Source organism: Puma concolor, chromosome D3 (genome assembly GCF_028749965.1).
Source record: "Puma concolor isolate L17-30 chromosome D3, mPumCon1.1.hap2, whole genome shotgun sequence".
Classification (NCBI taxonomy): domain Eukaryota; kingdom Metazoa; phylum Chordata; class Mammalia; order Carnivora; family Felidae; genus Puma; species Puma concolor.
This window is the reverse complement of record NC_141678.1, coordinates 43,837,735-43,855,156: the sequence shown is the minus strand read 5'-3', so window position 1 is coordinate 43,855,156 and position 17,422 is coordinate 43,837,735. Positions and strand designations below refer to the sequence as shown.

At 39.9% G+C, this 17,422-nt stretch overlaps 1 protein-coding gene across 1 annotated transcript in view; it reads right to left on the bottom strand.

The window, feature by feature from the left end:
- THOC1 (THO complex subunit 1) overlaps positions 1 to 978 on the bottom strand; it is a 53,195-nt gene extending 52,217 nt beyond the window's left edge. Inside the window, exon 1 of the mRNA XM_086682575.1 lies at positions 851 to 978. Within this exon, the coding sequence (XP_086538701.1) occupies positions 851 to 904 (54 nt within the window). The 5' untranslated portion in view covers positions 905 to 978. The remainder of the gene's footprint in view (positions 1 to 850) is intronic.
- Between the last annotated feature and the right edge of the window lie 16,444 nt (positions 979 to 17,422).

The window sequence follows — 17,422 nt, the reverse complement described above, 5'->3', positions numbered from 1 at the left end:
AGCACAGTTACATATGTCAGTAGTTGAATCATGATTTGAAATACTGGCTCAAATGCTAAAGACAAATATAGGCAAACAACTTAGGACAGGGTTCTTCATGCTGTGATGGGCAACATAAAAAGAATCCTGGGTCTGAAGTCAGAAACACCAGGGAAGTACATCACCTAATTCTGGCAGGGGGGTGGTCTCCAATCTACCAGGCTTAACAGAGCTTTGCCTACTTCACAGTGCTAAGAGTTAAATAAGCTAACAAAAACGCTCTGTAAGGCGCTCCCCAAATGCTCAAAGTACTCCTCCTCATTTTGTAAGAATAAAAAGACATCTGGCAACAATTCCCAAGCTGATCTCTGTTTTCCTGCTTTGGATCTCCTCGTTAATCTCTTAGGAGAGAGATATGGTAGGTTAAAGGGTGGTGAATAAGCGGCCAGAACCACCACCACCCGCAGCTTAGGGGGCGGGGCGGGAGCCAGTTCTCTGGGCTAAAACCACTCCCGCCTTCACCCTTAAGCAATTTTGGAGACACCTGCCTAGCTAAGCGAGCACTGCACGGGAGCTCGACCGCACTGGAGGGAGTCTGCGGATAAACCCTCCACGCAGGGCACAAAGGCGCCCAGAACGCGGAGTTCAGAGACCTGCCTGCAGAAGGACGGAGGCGGACAGCTCAGGACGCACGGAAGAGGCAAGTAATGCGTCTTTCCCACCTCCCAACCCCCGACGGGGCCGGGAGCCGACACCGCGCCTTACACACCTCCGTCCCCGCTTTACCCCAGAGCAAAATTCGAGTGTTTTCAGGAAGAGGAGGAAAAAGATAGAGCCGGGTTAGGGCCACACTCTCCCACGGTCCGCTCACCGTAAACCGCGTCCGCGCTTCGGGCAAACTGAAGAGTGGCGGCGTCGGAGACATCTTCTCGGCTGCGCGTGCCCGCCACCGCGCTGCGGCGCTCGCGGATGACGTCAAGCGGGAGTAACGAGATTGCTGCCTCCGTGTTCGGCTAGAGCGGCCTGTGAGCCTAGGGGTGGGTCGGCTGGCCGCTGGCCGCTTCCGCGGTGACTTGAATTCAGCGGGACGTTGGAAGGCTGAGTCAGCCACACCATGTCTAGTCCGGTTTCGTAGGGAACTGTTGGGGTGACGGTATATGAGGGGCCTCGCCCTGTAAGCTCGGCGCTGCTGGTCGGGGAATAGGCCGGGACCCGCGCAACTGTGGTGGTTTTCCTGCTTTGGGGAAACCGGGTGAATGGCGGGTAGTAAGGCTCACTGGGTCGCGCTGGAACGTAACCGCTGCCCGGGAATCCAGAGCAGGTGGTTTATCTGGGAGTGCCCCAGGCTGGGGAAGTTGTTGGCAGTGCCTGTGATCTCCGGACCGCAGTCGTTCTCCGGAGGGAGTGGTCTCAGCTACGGCCTTGCTGAGTAGTTCGTGGGCCTTTATAGTGCATGGGCTCTGTAGCTTAGGAGCAGTTCCCTTTTATGTGAAATAGAAAAAAAGGAGGCGGGGGGGGGGGGAGGGTGGCGCCTGGGTGGCTCTGTCGGTTAAGCGTCCGACTTCGGCTCAGGTCATGATCTCACGGTACGTGGGTTCGAGCCCCTCGTCGAGCTCTGTGCTGACAGCTTGGAACCTGGAGCCTGCTTCGGATTCTGTGTCTCCTTCTCTCTCTACCCCTCCCCGCTCGCACTCTGTCTCTCTCAAAAATAAATAAAATGTTTTTAAAAAAAAAAGCCTGTATCACAAGTCTGTCGAAAAGCTCAAATGAAACAAAGCAAATGTGGCTTGCAATGGGAATATGAGCATCATTATCAATATCTTGGTATCAGTTAACTTTGCTGCACATAGAGGTGTCTACTGAAAGAGACCGAAGAGGAATGCAAAACTCGAGGCTCGTTGGAAAATGGATGGCACTGCATCCAGGGTAGAGACCCCAGTTGCAAAACCCTTAGTCCTCACAGGGGAGGCTTGGCCAATGAAAGGCCAAGGGGCACTTTCTCTGTTGGACTTAAATGCTGTGGGGAAAGCAGCACTGACCCAAACGGGAGGAACTTCCCTAACGATCTTAGACCGTTCCATGTGTACCTTGTTTCCTTCTTTGGCTTCTAACAAGAATACAGGAAGCTAACCAAAGGATAATTTTGCATAATCTTGCCCCTAAGTGGGAATTGTGAACAATGGTGGCTACCCGGAGCATTGCAGTCTTTTTTTAGCATCAACAGAATCCGGGCGCCTGGGTGGCTCAGTAGGTTAAGCGTCTGACTTCGGCTCAGGTCATGATCTCCCGGTCTCGCATCGGGCTCTATGCTGACAGCTCAGAGCCTGGAGGCTGATTCGGATTCGGATTCGGATTCTCCCCCACTCTGCCCCTCCCTCACTCATGCTCTGTCTCTGTCTCTCAGTAATAAATAGGCGTTAAAGAAAACTTAGAATCAACAGAATTACTCATGTTTGAGTGTATGACTTAAATTTACAAGTTGACTAAATAAACTGGTATTAGCTGATGTAATAGGATTATTATTATATTACAGATAATTATTAACTATCTGGAGTACAACTAAGACATGAGAGGTAAATTAAAAAAAAAATTTTTTTTACAAGAATTCAAACATAAGAACTAGAGTGTATTATTCACCAAAGCCCCATGACTTAGAATTCTATTTGTTTATTTGACAAACATCTGTTAGGCACTTGTATACAGTGGACAGTATTTGTTGAATAAATAATAACTATTTGAACAAATGATTGAACAAAAATAATATAGCTTAATTCTTTTTTGAGGAACTCTATTTGACATAAAGGAAAACTATACAATTTCTATCAGTAATTTAGGTAATAGTTGCTATAAGTGATCAAAAGAGAATCAATACCACATGGGTCAAGGAACCTTCATGCATTCCTCTTCGATCTTTCTCTTTCAGTACACGCTGAATAGGAGAGATCTTCCAAATAGAATGGTATGAGCAGAAGTGTGGAAGGGAGAAGGCACAGTGAAAGATAGCTGTTTATTTTTACTTTAACATTGGCTTCTGCACAGAAATAGGGCTGAAGCATCCAGCTGGAACCAGATTGTATTGATGTTTGCGGCCAAAGAATGTTATGGGTTTAAAAATGGCTTTTACAGCAGGTTATTACTGGCAGTTTATTTTGGAGTGAAGGAGAGAAATGAGCCATTTTGCTGCTAATGAGTGAGGCAACACCAGATGAAAGTGTAGGAAAAAACGTAATCAGGTGACAATGGGGAGTTATTGTTTAATGAGTACAGATTTTAGCTTGGGAAGATGACAAATTTCTGAAATGGATAGTCGTAATGATTGTGCAATAATATGAATGTACTTATGTCACTGAATGGTACACTTAAAATGATTAAAATACTAAGTTTTATGTATGTTTTACCACAATAAAAATTTAAAAAGAAAACCTATTTTTAAAAAGGCAGCAATCTGATGCTAGATACCTTAAAGACAAACATCAAAGACATTGGTATGATCTTGAGAACTCAAGGTAAGATTATATTCATTCAATAAGGCCAAGAAGTAGAGAATGCATTTTTAAAAGGTGTCCATCAAAAATCACTACAGTAAAATATTTAAGCATTTAAATATTTAAGCATGTTAATAAATGTTTTATAATTCTGAGTGCACTTGACATGTAGTACCTCATTTGATCCTCTATGTGATATTTTGAGGTGGGTAATACAATTATTTCATCCATGAGGAAGCAAACTCAAAGAAATAGGGTTCTTGATATCAGGAATCAGCAAAATAAGACAACCCAGGAGTTTTGATTCCAAAATTTGTGCTCATTACTGTCATGATAGTATGTTATATTGTCATGGGTAATGGTCAAGTTTTAATGACCACCACCTTATGACACTTTCTTGTAGTATTTCTATACCTTACAACAACATTGTGCATAGTTCTATAACAGTGAGGAAAAGTTTCAGCTGTCCTAGCTCACATGGCTAGAGAAAGCTAGTTTGGGAATTGAGCCTACCTTTAATCCCAAAGCCTGTATTTTTCTAAAGTCTTAACTCTTGAATCATTACCAAGCCATAGGCCTAATTAATATCCCATAATTATTTCCTTACAGTTAGATATGGGTGAGGATCCCACTGTCATCAATAACATATGAATTTTCAAAAGTATGTAATAACACTCAAAGGGCAGGCACATAACATCTTCACTTACAGTTACTGAGCACCTGTTTTTCCTAGCAAGGTAAGGTGGACCAGGGACTGCCTCTCTTAGGAAATACCCTCCATGGGGAATTCTAGGCTGAGTGGTTTAGATCAGTTCTAAGTATTCACATCATTATTCTTTTTCTTTGGAGTACTCTCACTTGGATTCAAGTTACCATTAGAGTAATAACAGAAAAGGACCAAGGAGGAAGCTTAGTCTGCTTTTGTTCTGGTGTTTATCCTCTGGTCCAGGGCAAAGGAAACTTTTTGTTCTGTGATCACCAGCTACGTTAGGATGTTGGATTGCAGCTTTTGCTGGTTCAGGTTCTGGGCCCTTAGCCATCCTTCCCTTTCTCTCTGTCACTTGAGTGGATTGAAATAATTATATTGATATGGAGTTGATGTTTGAGAAGCAAAGCTGAGAAAAAAGAATGAGACTCCTACATTTGGAGAGAAGTGGAACTGCAAAGAATAAGAATGGAAGAGAGATGGCACTTTGTGTATATTTTGGGACTTAATTTTTGTGGAAAAAGAGGAATTATATGAAAACTGTGGGTACTATATTTTTTATAGGGTGGTGGCAATTTTCAAGCATTTTATTTTGTTATTATTGTAATGTTCTTTCAGTACATATTTACTGAGTGCCTACTATCTACCAGGCACAAATACAATATTATTGGCTTATGTATGCAGTATTATGTTTTATTACATTTTAAGTACTGTAAATGTCATTGTCTAATGTACATTGTAAAATCATGAGCTTGGTTGAACCACACAGATTGAGTGTAATTCAAGGTGAGAATAGAAGTCACAGAAATGGATGACTTCTTGCCCTAGTAAGCCTAACTTCCCTCCAGGGTTAAGCAGAGATTTTTACCTGAAACTGTACCATTGCTTGGTTTATTCCTGTTCTCTATCCTGATTCTCCCTCTCCCTTACTGGCTTCTCCTGACAGCACCTAAATCATTTGCTCACAAATTCTCACCTCAGGGTTTGTTTCTGAAGGTTCTGATTGTGTTAGTTTGGGTCTACCAATAAGCAGACACCAACAAGAATTTGTTATGGAGGGAGCAGGAGCAGGCAGAAAGCTGATGGACCACAACACAGGACTGATACCTGTGGGAGGAGAGAAGAAAGGAAGGAGGGCTAGGTAGGAAGTTTCTGAGTGAAACGCAGCTCCAGGAAAGGTATGACTCTGCCAATGAGGAGTCCTCAGGTGAAACTTCTTGTCAGAAGACTCTTGCAGTTTGCCAGAATGAGCCTGAACTAGGACCTCTGCCATGCTCAGTCATTGACTAGAAATAGCCCTCAGAAAGCCTGGCCTCCGTGCCAATGTAGTGGATCCAGAGGTTAACAGCTAGGGCTGTCAGTCATTTTTGCTCCCTACAAGCAAAAATATCTGGGTGGAGCATTTTCAGGGCTGCTACAATATCCTAGGTAGGGTATTCATATAATAACATTTTATTCATTCACTTTTGGAAAATATTTTCATTTGTTTATTCTCAACAAATATATATGAACCTGGCACTGTGAGCAGAAGAGTTCTTGCCCTCATGGAGTTTTTATATAACAGAATTTGATTGTGTGATAAATGCTGTGCAGGAAATAATAACATCTATTGAGTGCTGTTGTGTTCTTGAATTCTAAGTGCTTTACATGTATGAGCTCCTTAATCATCCCAGCAAACTTATAAAATTGACTCTTGGGGTGCCTGGGTGGCTCAGTTGGTAAAGCATCCTACTTCGGCTCAGGTCATGATCTCGCAGCTTGTGAGTTCGAGCCATGTGTCAGGCTCTTTGCTGTCAGCTTGGAGACTGGAGTCTGCTTCTGATTCTGTCTCCCTATCTCTCTGCTCCTACCCTGTTCATGCTCTGTCTGTCTTTCTCTCTCAAAAGTAAATAAACATTAAAAAAAATTAAAAAAGTTTACTCTTTATTATTCCCAGTTTGCAGGTGTAGAACTTGAACAGTGCTGAAGTAACCTAGCCCTAAGGTCACTTGAAATCAGAGTGAGAGACTCAGGGAGACTGCTAGGGCAGTATGTAAATAGAGTTGTCAAGGAAAGACTTCTCTGAGGGAGTGATATTTAAGCTAAAACTTACAGGATGGAAAGGGATTCGTTGTGTATTTGTGAGGGTGGGATTTGGCAGGGGAAGGTAATAAAGAACATCCCAGGTAGAAGGAATAGCATGTACAATGGCTTGTGTTAGGAAGGACATCAGCATATTTGAGAACTGAAAGAAGGCTTCATGAGCAAGATAGAAAGCAGCAGACAATGAGGTTGGACAAATGGACAGAGCCAGATTGTTCAGGACCTTGTCCTTCATTGGGGTTTCATTCTCCTCTATGGTATGCTATAGCTCTCTGGAATCTCACTGAACACACAAAAGTTTGTTTTAAACATTTTCTATTTTTTGCATAAACTGTTTCTGAGGAGAGTCATTTGCTTTTATTGGCCACCTTGCTTCCACTCTGGAGAGCTTCTGCTCTCTATGTTACTGGAGATTTTCATTATGTATTCATGTTTATAAATGGAGGTCAAGATTGCTCAGTCCTAAGAGCTATTGCAGGGGTTATTCAGCACATTTCCCACTCCTCACTTGGCATTCCCACCCCACTTCATCCCATTCTTGTAACAGACAAAACAGTGGTGGGCATATGACTGGGCCTAGCTATCAGTAAGTTTTTGAAATTTTTCTTCTGTGTCTGGAAGATATGACTGCTATTAGAGTTCTTTTTTTATAAACAATAGAAATCTTCTCTGGTTAGTGTTTTGTAAAGCAAGCTATTTGGAGGGTATTCGGAAGCTTATACAACAAAGGCTAGAGATAAAGCTTGGGCAGGCTTCATGGGAAGCAAGACATAGCATCAGTCTTAAGATGCCCCTGATAACATCATCTCCAATGGCTTGTCTCTGCTCCTGGTTTCTGATCTCTGTGGACATTTGTCATCACATCACTGAACACTCATCACCACACCATGCTGCTGCAGCTATCCTTGCATCATCTCCAGCCCTAAAATTTTGCACCTCTTCCTCTAGGTATGAGATCATGGCTGGGAGTATCTGATTGGCTATCCTCAGGACTTGTGTTCATGCTGTAGCTTCCAGAGTACAGGAAAAGTGATAACCATTCCTTCTTGCTTTCAGCTTCTGTAATGAGCCCCGTTTGGGATTTTCCTTCAGTTGGAAAGGGTCTTTGGATGCCGAGCAGTCAGTAAGAAAATATCCATTGGCCAAACTGGCTGCCCAGTACAATTCTCTGTTGTCTCAGGGGCTGTGATGAATTTTGACCTAACGTTGCCATCTTCCCCATCACTTGGATTAAGCCCATCTACAGAAAGAGAAAATGAGGCCAACACACAGAAACAGTGTTGAAAGATGGGCTATAGACAATGAAAAGAGGAGGAGAAATATATTAATTAGGTGGGGAGGAGAGATGCAGGGGGAGAGAGCAATGGGAGAGTGTTGGGAAGAGTTAACTGCAGAGAAGTTGGAGCACTAGGCTTTTTCATGTGAGGTGACTACTTCAGGGCATCTTCTAAAACAAACCATTCCCTTTTATAATAACTTAATGCTCTTTGGAGTTGGATTTCTTTTGTTTGGCATCAAAGAGTCCCAATTAATGCAGGAGCTGAGGTAGGTTTAATTTCCTTTTCATTTCTGAATCCCACAAAGTGGAGATGGGGCTACCCCATTGTGATGTTCTGAATGGGGTAGATTGACTTTTAAATGATCCAGTGCACTGGAGATTATGGTCTAGCAGGTGTGTACCTGTATTACCTCCTGTGAGCCAGGTGAAGTCTAATTGGATTTTGCTTCTGAGCAGTGATAGATCTTTTTCTCAGTGCACAGGAAAGTAGCAGGAATGCCTCCTCTTGGGTAAGGCATGACTTGAATGACTGTAGACATGAATATGAGCCTATCATTACATGACCAGTAAATGATCTGATAAATAGGATTCCTTTTCTATGGTAATAGTGACATTAAGACCTCAATTTATGTCAACAAAGCTTGGGAAGTTTTGGAGCAAAATGTTAAGAAGAGTGTTTTAGTTTGGATTACCACCCTCCCCCTTCCCCCCCAGTAAATTAAAGACTTAATTTATTTGAAAAGTGATCCAAGGAAGCAGTGGTAGTAGGGAGAATGAAACAGAGGAGGAAAAGCCTTTACAAAGGTACCTTATAGTACCGGTCACTGCTATGAGTGAATGGAGCTCAATGGCACTGGAATCTTTTGAGAAGCTGTATATAATGTGCCTCAAAAGTGCCTGCCCAAAGAAAGGGGAGGAAAGCATTTATGCATTGACTTTGAATCCCTGTTCATCAAAAGCTGACTTATGGGAGATCATTGTTGTGCATGCAGGAGCACATAGAGAGTTCCCACGGGATTTTGCAATAGCACAATATTAGAGAAGCCTTGGGGCAAAAAAAACCAGGTGTATGATGCAACTGAGGTGAATCTGGCTGTGTGGAGCTGGCTGTCAACAGTGGCTAGAATAAAAAGTGGGGCCAAGGGATGTGAGGCAGGGCCAAGGGATGTCTAATATAAGGGGAGGAAATGTGCTGAATTCTTAATCATACATAAGGGGAACCAAAATAAACTCTTTAGTGGCGTCTTAGGTAAGCACAAAAAGTATAGATTAAAGTATATAGATTTTAAAAATATAAGTGATAAACATCAATAGAATCTAAAATAATATGTATACCCCCAAGATCACTGTAGATAATAAGAAAAAAATAAGTTCATATAACAAGAGTTAGAAGACAGGAAAACTGCAAAATCTCTTCTCTCTCTCTCTCTCTCTCTCTCTCTCTCTCTCTCTCTCTCTCTCGTGTGTGCATGTGTGTGTGTGTGTGTGTGTTTAGATGGAGAAAGAGGGCATATGTATATCTAGTAAATTAAAGATTATGATTGTAGAAACAAAAGCAGACACACATCAAAGGAGGGATGGATCTAGCCTGAAGTTTATACAATTTGGGAGGGGTTGTCTTTAAGAAGAATAACAAAATTGTAAATACAAAATAAGATATGAAGTGAATATTTATTTGGGATGAGAAAAGAAAGGCAATCCATTACAAATGTCACAAGCATCGTGAAATTCAAAGTAATGTTAACTCTCTGATATCCCTCCATAATGCTTTCTCCTACATTTTTGACTGCATATTCTCTGATTACCTTGTCATAATACAGTATTTATATAATATTTTTATTAAAAAGAATAGAAAGCTAACTCAGCCTTTTACTTAGCATAGTGGATATTTGTTAATATTGGTAGTTTAGAGATTTTTCAGCCACACAACCCCTTATTGGGTATACCACATCTGTGATTTCCTCTGCATTTCTTGCGCAGGTGATGTTTATTGCTCTAAGAACTTCAGTTCTTTAATTTCTCTTGGTATTAAGTCTATGTAATAGTTTATGTAAGAAAAAAAGAAAAAAGTTTATGTAAGGTAGGAAAATTAGTGGAAACTTGGTGAGAGGTATTCAGGAGCTGTCTATAGTATTTTTGCAACTTTTCTATAAATCTAAAGTTATTCCAAAATAGATTTTTTATTAAAAAATGTTAATAGACTATCAAATAAAGATCATGTCATTCTGGATCAAAAAAAGCAAGACTCAACTATATGCTGATGGTAAGAATACACTTTAAAAATCAGATAGATTTAAAGTAAAAGGATGGAAAAATACTTGTACAATCACTAATGATGAAAAATATAGCCTTACTATATTAATTTTGTAAAATTGGAGAAATGAAAAAAAGTATTACTAGAAATAAAGAAGTTTCTTTCATAATTAAATGATACTTTCATTATGAAAATAATAATCTTTTTTAAATTTTATTTTATTATTTTTTTTATTTTTTGAGAGACAGAGACAGAGCATGAGCAGGGGAGGAGCAGAGAGAGAGGGAAACACAGAATCTGAAGCAGGCTCTAAGCTCTGAGCTATCAGCACAGAGCACGATATGGGGCTCAAACTCACTACTGGGAGATCATGACCTGAACCGAAGTCGGAGGCTCAACTAACTGAGCCACCCAGGCGCCCCTGGAAAATCATAATCTTTAATGTGTGTGCATCTCAAAACAAAACCTCATAATACATGAAGCAGAAATTGGCAGAGCTAAAAGAATAAATAGAAAAATACATCATCATAGTTGGAGATCTTAATACTATCTATCTCAGTAATTGATAGAACAAGCAGGAAAAAAAATGAGTAAAGCAAAGAATATTTGAATAACACTGCTTTCCAACTTGACATAATTGATACTTGTAAAATGCTACATCCAAGAAATGCAGAATGAATTTTCTCTTCAAGTGCACCTGAGTCATTACCAAAATGGACCATATGCTTAGCCATAAAGCAAGGGCGAAAACTTTTAAAGGGTTAAAATAGAATGTGTTCTCTGACAATAATGGAATTTAAAAATCAATAACAAAAGAGTATCTAGCAAAATCACTAAATATTTGGAAATTAAGAAACAAAATTCTGAATCGTGTACCAATTATGGTATATTTTGGTATTGTGTACCAATAATAACAAAAACACAATTTACTGATATTTATGAATATAGCTAGAGTAATACTTGGAGGAAAATCTATAGCTTGAATATGTTGTGTTACATATTTTATATAGCTTGTAATCATTAGAAAAAAGAAAGAGTTAAAAATCAATGATATAAATTTCCATCTCAAGAAGTGAGCAAAAGAAGGGCAAATTAAACCCTAAGAAAGTAGAAAAGTAAATAATGAATATAAAGGCAACAAAATAGAAAACGAACAGTAGGCAAATGAAGAAAACCAAAGCTGGTTCTATGAAGAGAGAAGTGAAATTGGTTTACCTTTAACAAGATAATCAAGAATGAGAAGAAAACTCAGATTGTCATTATGAGAAATGAAAAAGAGAACATCATTACAGATCCTACAGGCACTAAAAAGATAATAGGACAGTATTTAAAATTTTTAAGGCAATAAATCTGACAACTTAAAAAAATTTTTTTTTAAATTTTGGAGACTTTTTGTGAAACACAATTTACTGAAACCGACAAAGAAGAAATCGGACATATGAAAAGTGCTATTTCTGTTAAAGAAATTGGATGTGTAATGAAAACCTTTCCAGAGAGCAAACTCCAAGTCTAGATAGCTCCACTGGTAAATTCTATTATAGAAGTAATAGTAATTTTACATAAGGTTTTTTTGAGAATAAGCCATGAGTGGACATTTACCAACTTGTTTTAAAAGCCTTGCATAATTCTGATTTCACAATCTTAAAAGTACATTATAAGAAAATAAAATTACAGACTAATGTCCCTATGAACTTAGGTATAAAAGTACCAAAAGAAAAAACTTAGATCCAGCCATATATTAAAAAGTTAGTAGATCATGACCAAGTAAGGTTTATCTCAGGAATAGAAGTTTGGTTTAATATGTTATTCACCATGTTATCAGAATAAAGGAGAAAAATATAAATATAAGCATCTCAATGGATACAGGAAAAGTGATAAAACTCAGCACCCATTCATAATTTTTAAAAAGATCAAGAAACTCGGAATAAAAAGGACTTTTTCAATCTGGTAAAAAGTATCTTAAAAAATCTTCAGCTAGGGGCGCCTGGGTGGCTCAGTCGGTTAAGCGTCCGACTTCAGCTCAGGTCACGATCTCGCGGTCTGTGAGTTCGAGCCCCGCGTCGGGCTCTGGGCTGATGGCTCAGAGCCTGGAGCCTGCTTCCGATTCTGTGTCTCCCTCTCTCTCTGCCCCTCCCCCGTTCATGCTCTGTCTCTCTCTGTCTCAAAAATAAATAAACATTAAAAAAAAATTTTTTTTTAAATAAAAAAAAATCTTCAGCTAACATAATAACAATAAATTTTGAAATCTTTGCCCCTAAAATCTGGAAGAAGATAAGGATATTTATATTCATCACTTAAAAATTTTTTTTTTAATGTTTATTTTTGAGAGAGAGCGGGTGAGCTGGGGAGGGGCAGAGAGAGGGAGACACAGAATCCGAAGCAGGCTCCAGGCTCCAGGCTGTTAGCACAGAGCCTGACGCAGGGCTTGAACCCATGAACCATGAAATCACGACCTGAGCCGAAGTTGAATGTTTAACCAACTGAGCCACCCAGGCACCCCCATATTCATCACTTTTTTTTTTTTAATTTTTTTTTTCAACGTTTATTTATTTTTGGGACAGAGAGAGACAGAGCATGAACGGGGGAGGGGCAGCGAGAGAGGGAGACACAGAATCAGAAACAGGCTCCAGGCTCCGAGCCATCAGCCCAGAGCCCGACGCGGGGCTCGAACTCACGGACCACGAGATCGTGACCTGGCCGAAGTCGGCCGCTTAACCGACTGTGCCACCCAGGCGCCCCTGTGGCAGACATTTTAAAATTATGACTGAGAACATTGTACCAGGACATATCAGATTTTTAGGAATTTCATACAAATAAACTTTAGCATCACTTATTTGACAGCACTTTCCATGAGATTTAATGAATACAAAGTCACATAGTTCTATAAAAAAACTTAGCTCCTTTAATAGAGAAGACACCATTTTCTTAAAAATTCAAGGCTTGATAAAAGGCAAAACAGATTTTTTTTTCTTGGCAGATTACATTAAGGGTAAAAATGACTTTTACAATTTCTTATTAAGAGCAGACCAATAATCTAAGAAACCTTTGTCCTTTTAGTGGAGACAAAACCAAATTCTAATTTTGCACTAGTGTACTTTTAGTATTAATTTTTTTTTCTTTTTAACCTTGCGGGCAGTGTTTTGGTTATTTCCTGGCGTTTTACATTTCAAAGATATGATAAAATTTACAATCTCAAGGGACAGAGAAAGAATGTAAGTTTTCCTCTAAGAGTTTTTTGGTAATTTCAATTAAAAAATTTCCTTTGGGGATCAGTTGGTTTGGGCATTCATCAATTTCCTCATCAATCACCACATCTTCTTTCTTCTCATCACTTCCCTGGGGATTCTCCCTCTTAGCATCCTAATCAGGCTTTATCCAAAGCATATTGTGCCCTCCTAGCTTTGCAAAACACTTGTAAAATAAAGTCTCCAACTTATTACCCTGCTCTCCCATTTTGTCTGCCATCCCCAAAGCTAGCAGACCAGTGGATACTCACATGTCCTACTCTAACCTTAGCTGTTCTGACTTTCTAACTTGAGCGTCAGCCTCGAGCTAGGCGTAGTGGCCAGCTTAACTGCCCACAGTAGAGGCCAGCCCACTGTGAAAGCCATATGTTTCCCTTTTTCACTGCAGTGTGCTATGTGCAGTTTCTCAAACAAGCTCATTAAAGCAGCCAGTATTTTTGGGGTATCCCTGAACCGACATGGTGGTCTGCAAGCATCCGATATGCATGCTACTCCAACCCACAGAGTGGTCAATGGCCAACCTGGGATTTCCCCCATGATGCCTTTTTCCTAAGGTGCATTTTTTTGGTTTCCTGGCTGGCTCACCAATTGTTGGTTCATAAGCTCCTTGGGAGCTTCCCAGGTATAATCTGAAGCTGACTCTCATACATGGAGGGCAAGGAGAGACCAAAGAAAGAAGCCAGCCAGTTGAGATTGGTAGGTAGTAGGTTTAATAAACAAGGGAACTAACATGTGAGGCTTGTCTTTGGTGGCTGCAAGAAGAGTAGATCTCTGCACCTGCCTGCCAATTCTTAAGTTTATACAGAGGTCTTAACTGGGTTCAGTCATATAAATCATCCAGATGATCTCAACATCACATCACCATCATAAGGCTGTGTCCTTGGGGCAGCCTCTAAGAGTGGAGAAGGCAAGCAGAATACACATTCCATGGACAGGGGAGGGGTGAGAAGCCTCCAAGTACTGGGTCCAGCTCATGGATCAACCAGTGGTCACAGCTTCTCGATGACCACTCCCAACAATGCCTGCTCTCACCATTCCTGTGCAGTATAGTACTGGAAGTCCTAGCCAGAGCAATAGGAAAGGAAAAGAAATAAAAGATGCCCAAATTGGAGAGGAAGAAGTAAAATTATTTCTGTTGCAAATGACACAATTTTGTATACAGAAAACTCAAAAGACTCGACCATAAAAACTGTTAGCACTAATAAATGATTTTAGTAAAGTTGCAAGATACAAAATCAATATACAAAAATCAGTTGTATTTCTATACAGTAGTACTAAACTATCTGAAAAAGAAACTAAGTAAATAATCCCATTTTCAGTAAAAGAAAAAGGAATAATATTTCAGAATAAACTTAACTACAGAGGTGAAAGACTTGTACATTGAAATTATAAAACATTGGTGAGAGAAAATTAAAAAGACACATATGAAGATGCCCATGTTTATGGATTGGAAGAATTAATATAATATGCATACTACCCAAAGTGATCTGCAGATTCAATATAATATCAATCAAAATTCCAATGTCTTTTTTCACAGAAATAGAAAAAAATCCTAAAATTCAAATGGAACCATGAAAGACCTCAAGTAGCCAAAGCAATCTTGAGCAAGAACAAAACTGAAGGCCTCACACTTATTGATTTTAAAATATATTACAAAGTTCAGCAATCAAAACAATATGGCATTGGCATAAAAAAGCCAAATAGGCCAATTGAACAGAATGGAGAGCCCCAAAATAAACTAGGCATACATGGTCAACTGATCTTTTTTTTTTTTTTTTTAATTTTTAATGTTTATTTTTGAAAGAGAGAGAGAGCGAGTGCACAAGCTGGGGAGGGGCAGAGAGAGAGGGAGACATAGAATCCGAAGCAGGCTCCAGGCTCTGAGCTGTCAGCACAGAGCCTGATACAGGACTAGAATTCACGAGCTGTGAGATCATGACCTGAGCCAAAGTCAGATGCTTAACTGACTGAGCCACCTAGGTGCCCTTGGCCTTTAACAGGGATGCTCAAGGCACACAATTGGGAAAGAATGGTCTCTTCCATAAATGATGTTGGGAAAACTGTATATCCATATGCAGAAGAATGAAATTGAACCCTTATCTCACACCATATATAAAAACTAAGTCAAAATGGATTAAAGACTTAAATGTAATACCTAAAACTATAGAACTGTTAGAAGGAAGCATAAGGAAAAAGCTTCTTGACATTGGTGTGGACAGTGATTTTTGGATATGAGTCCAAACCACAGGCAACAAAAGCAAAAATAGACAAGAGTGCATCAAACTAAAAAGCTTTTACACAGCAAATGAAGCAATCAAAAGAGTCAAGAAACAACTTACAGAACAGTAGAAAATATTTGCAAGTTTCTCAGTATCCACATAAAAGTGAAAACATATGGTATCTGTCTTTCTCTGTATGACTTATGTCACTTAGCATAACACTCTCCAGTTCCATCCACGTTGCTACAAAGGCCATAGTTCATTCTTTCTCATTGCCAAGTAGTATTCCATTGTATATATAAACCACAATTTCTATATCCATTCATCAGTTGATGGACATTTAGGCTCTTTCCATAATTTGGCTATTGTTGAAAGTGCTGCTATAAACATTGGGGTACAAGTGCCCCTATGCATCAGCACTCCTGTATCCCTTGGGTAAATTCCTAGTAGTGCTATTGCTGGGTCATAGGGTAGATCTATTTTTAATTTTTTGAGGAACTTCCATGCTGTTTTCCAGAGTGGCTGCACCAGTTTGCATTGCCACCAACAGTGCAAGAGGGTTCCCGTTTCTCCACATCCTCTCCAGCATCTATAGTCTCCCGATTTGTTCATTTTAGCCACTCTGACTGGTGTGAGGTGATATCTCAGTGTGGTTTTGATTTGTATTTCCCTGATGAGCATCTTTTCATGTGCCTGTTGGCCATCTCAGAAGACCATCTCTCAGAAGACCATCTCTCAGAGGCCATCTCTCAGAAGACCATGGGGGAGGGGAAGGGAAAAAAAAAGTTAGAGAAGGAGGTAGCCAAACCATAAGAGACTCTTAAAAACTGAGAATAAACTGAGGGTTGGTGGGGGGGGGGGGGGAAGGAGGGGAAAGTGGGTAATGGGCATTGAGGAGGGCACCTGTTGGGATGAGCACTGGGTGTTGTATGGAAGCCAATTTGACAATAAATTTCATATTAAAAAAAAAGAAAATATTTGTAAGCCTTACCTCTGATAAGGTGTTAATATCCAAGATATATAGGGAACTCAATTCATCATCAAAGAACCAAATAATCCAATTAACCATAAGAGGCTCTTAAACACAGAGAACAAAGTGAGGGTTGATGGGGATGGGGGGATGGTGAGGAGGGGAAAATGGGTGATGGGCATTAAGGAGGGCACTTGTTAGGATGAGCACTGGGTGCTGTATGTAAGCGATGAATCATGGGAATCTACTCCCGAAGCAAAGAGCACACTGTATACACTGTATGTTAGCTAACTTGGCAATAAATTATGTTGAAAAAGAAATAAAATATTAACACAACACATGCACACACACACACACACACACACACACACACACACACACACACACAAATGGACAAAGAACCTGAATAGACATTTCCCCAGAGATGACATAAATATGGTCAATAGGTACATGGAAAGGTGTTTAACATCATTACTTGTCAGGAAAGGGCAAATCAAATGGGATATTCCCTCACACTTGTTAGAATGGCTGTTATCAAAAAGAAGATAACAAGTCTTGGTGAGGGGGTAGAAAAACAGGAGCCTTTGTACACTGTTGGGGGGAATGCAAAATGGTGTAGCCACTACAGAAAATGGTATGGAGGTTCCTCAAAAAATGGAAAATAGAACTACCATAAGATCTAGCAATCCCACATTTGGGTATGTATCTAAAGAAAATGAACTCAGTATCTCAAAGAGATACCTGCATTCCATTTTTCATTACTGCACTGTTCACAGTAGCCACGATATGGAAACAACCTAAGTGTCTGCCAGTGAATGAATGGATAGAGTAAATTGATATATATACACATATACATATTTAATGAAATATATTTCAACCTTAAAAAAGAAGTAAATTCAGGTATTTGTGATTGCATGGGTGAACCTGAAGGGAGGATATTATGCTAAGTGAAATAAGCCAGACATAGAAAGACAAATACTATATTATCTCTTGTATATGTGGAATCTAAAAAAGTCAGACTCATAAAAGCAGAGCATAGCATGGTGGTTGCCAGGGGCTGGAGCATGGGGGAAAGGAAAAGATGTTGGTCAAAGGGTATAAACTTTCAAGTGTAAGATGAATGAGTCCTGGGTGTCAAATGTATAGCATGGTGACTATAGTTAATGACATTGTGTTATATACAGATGGTCCCCTGACTTACAG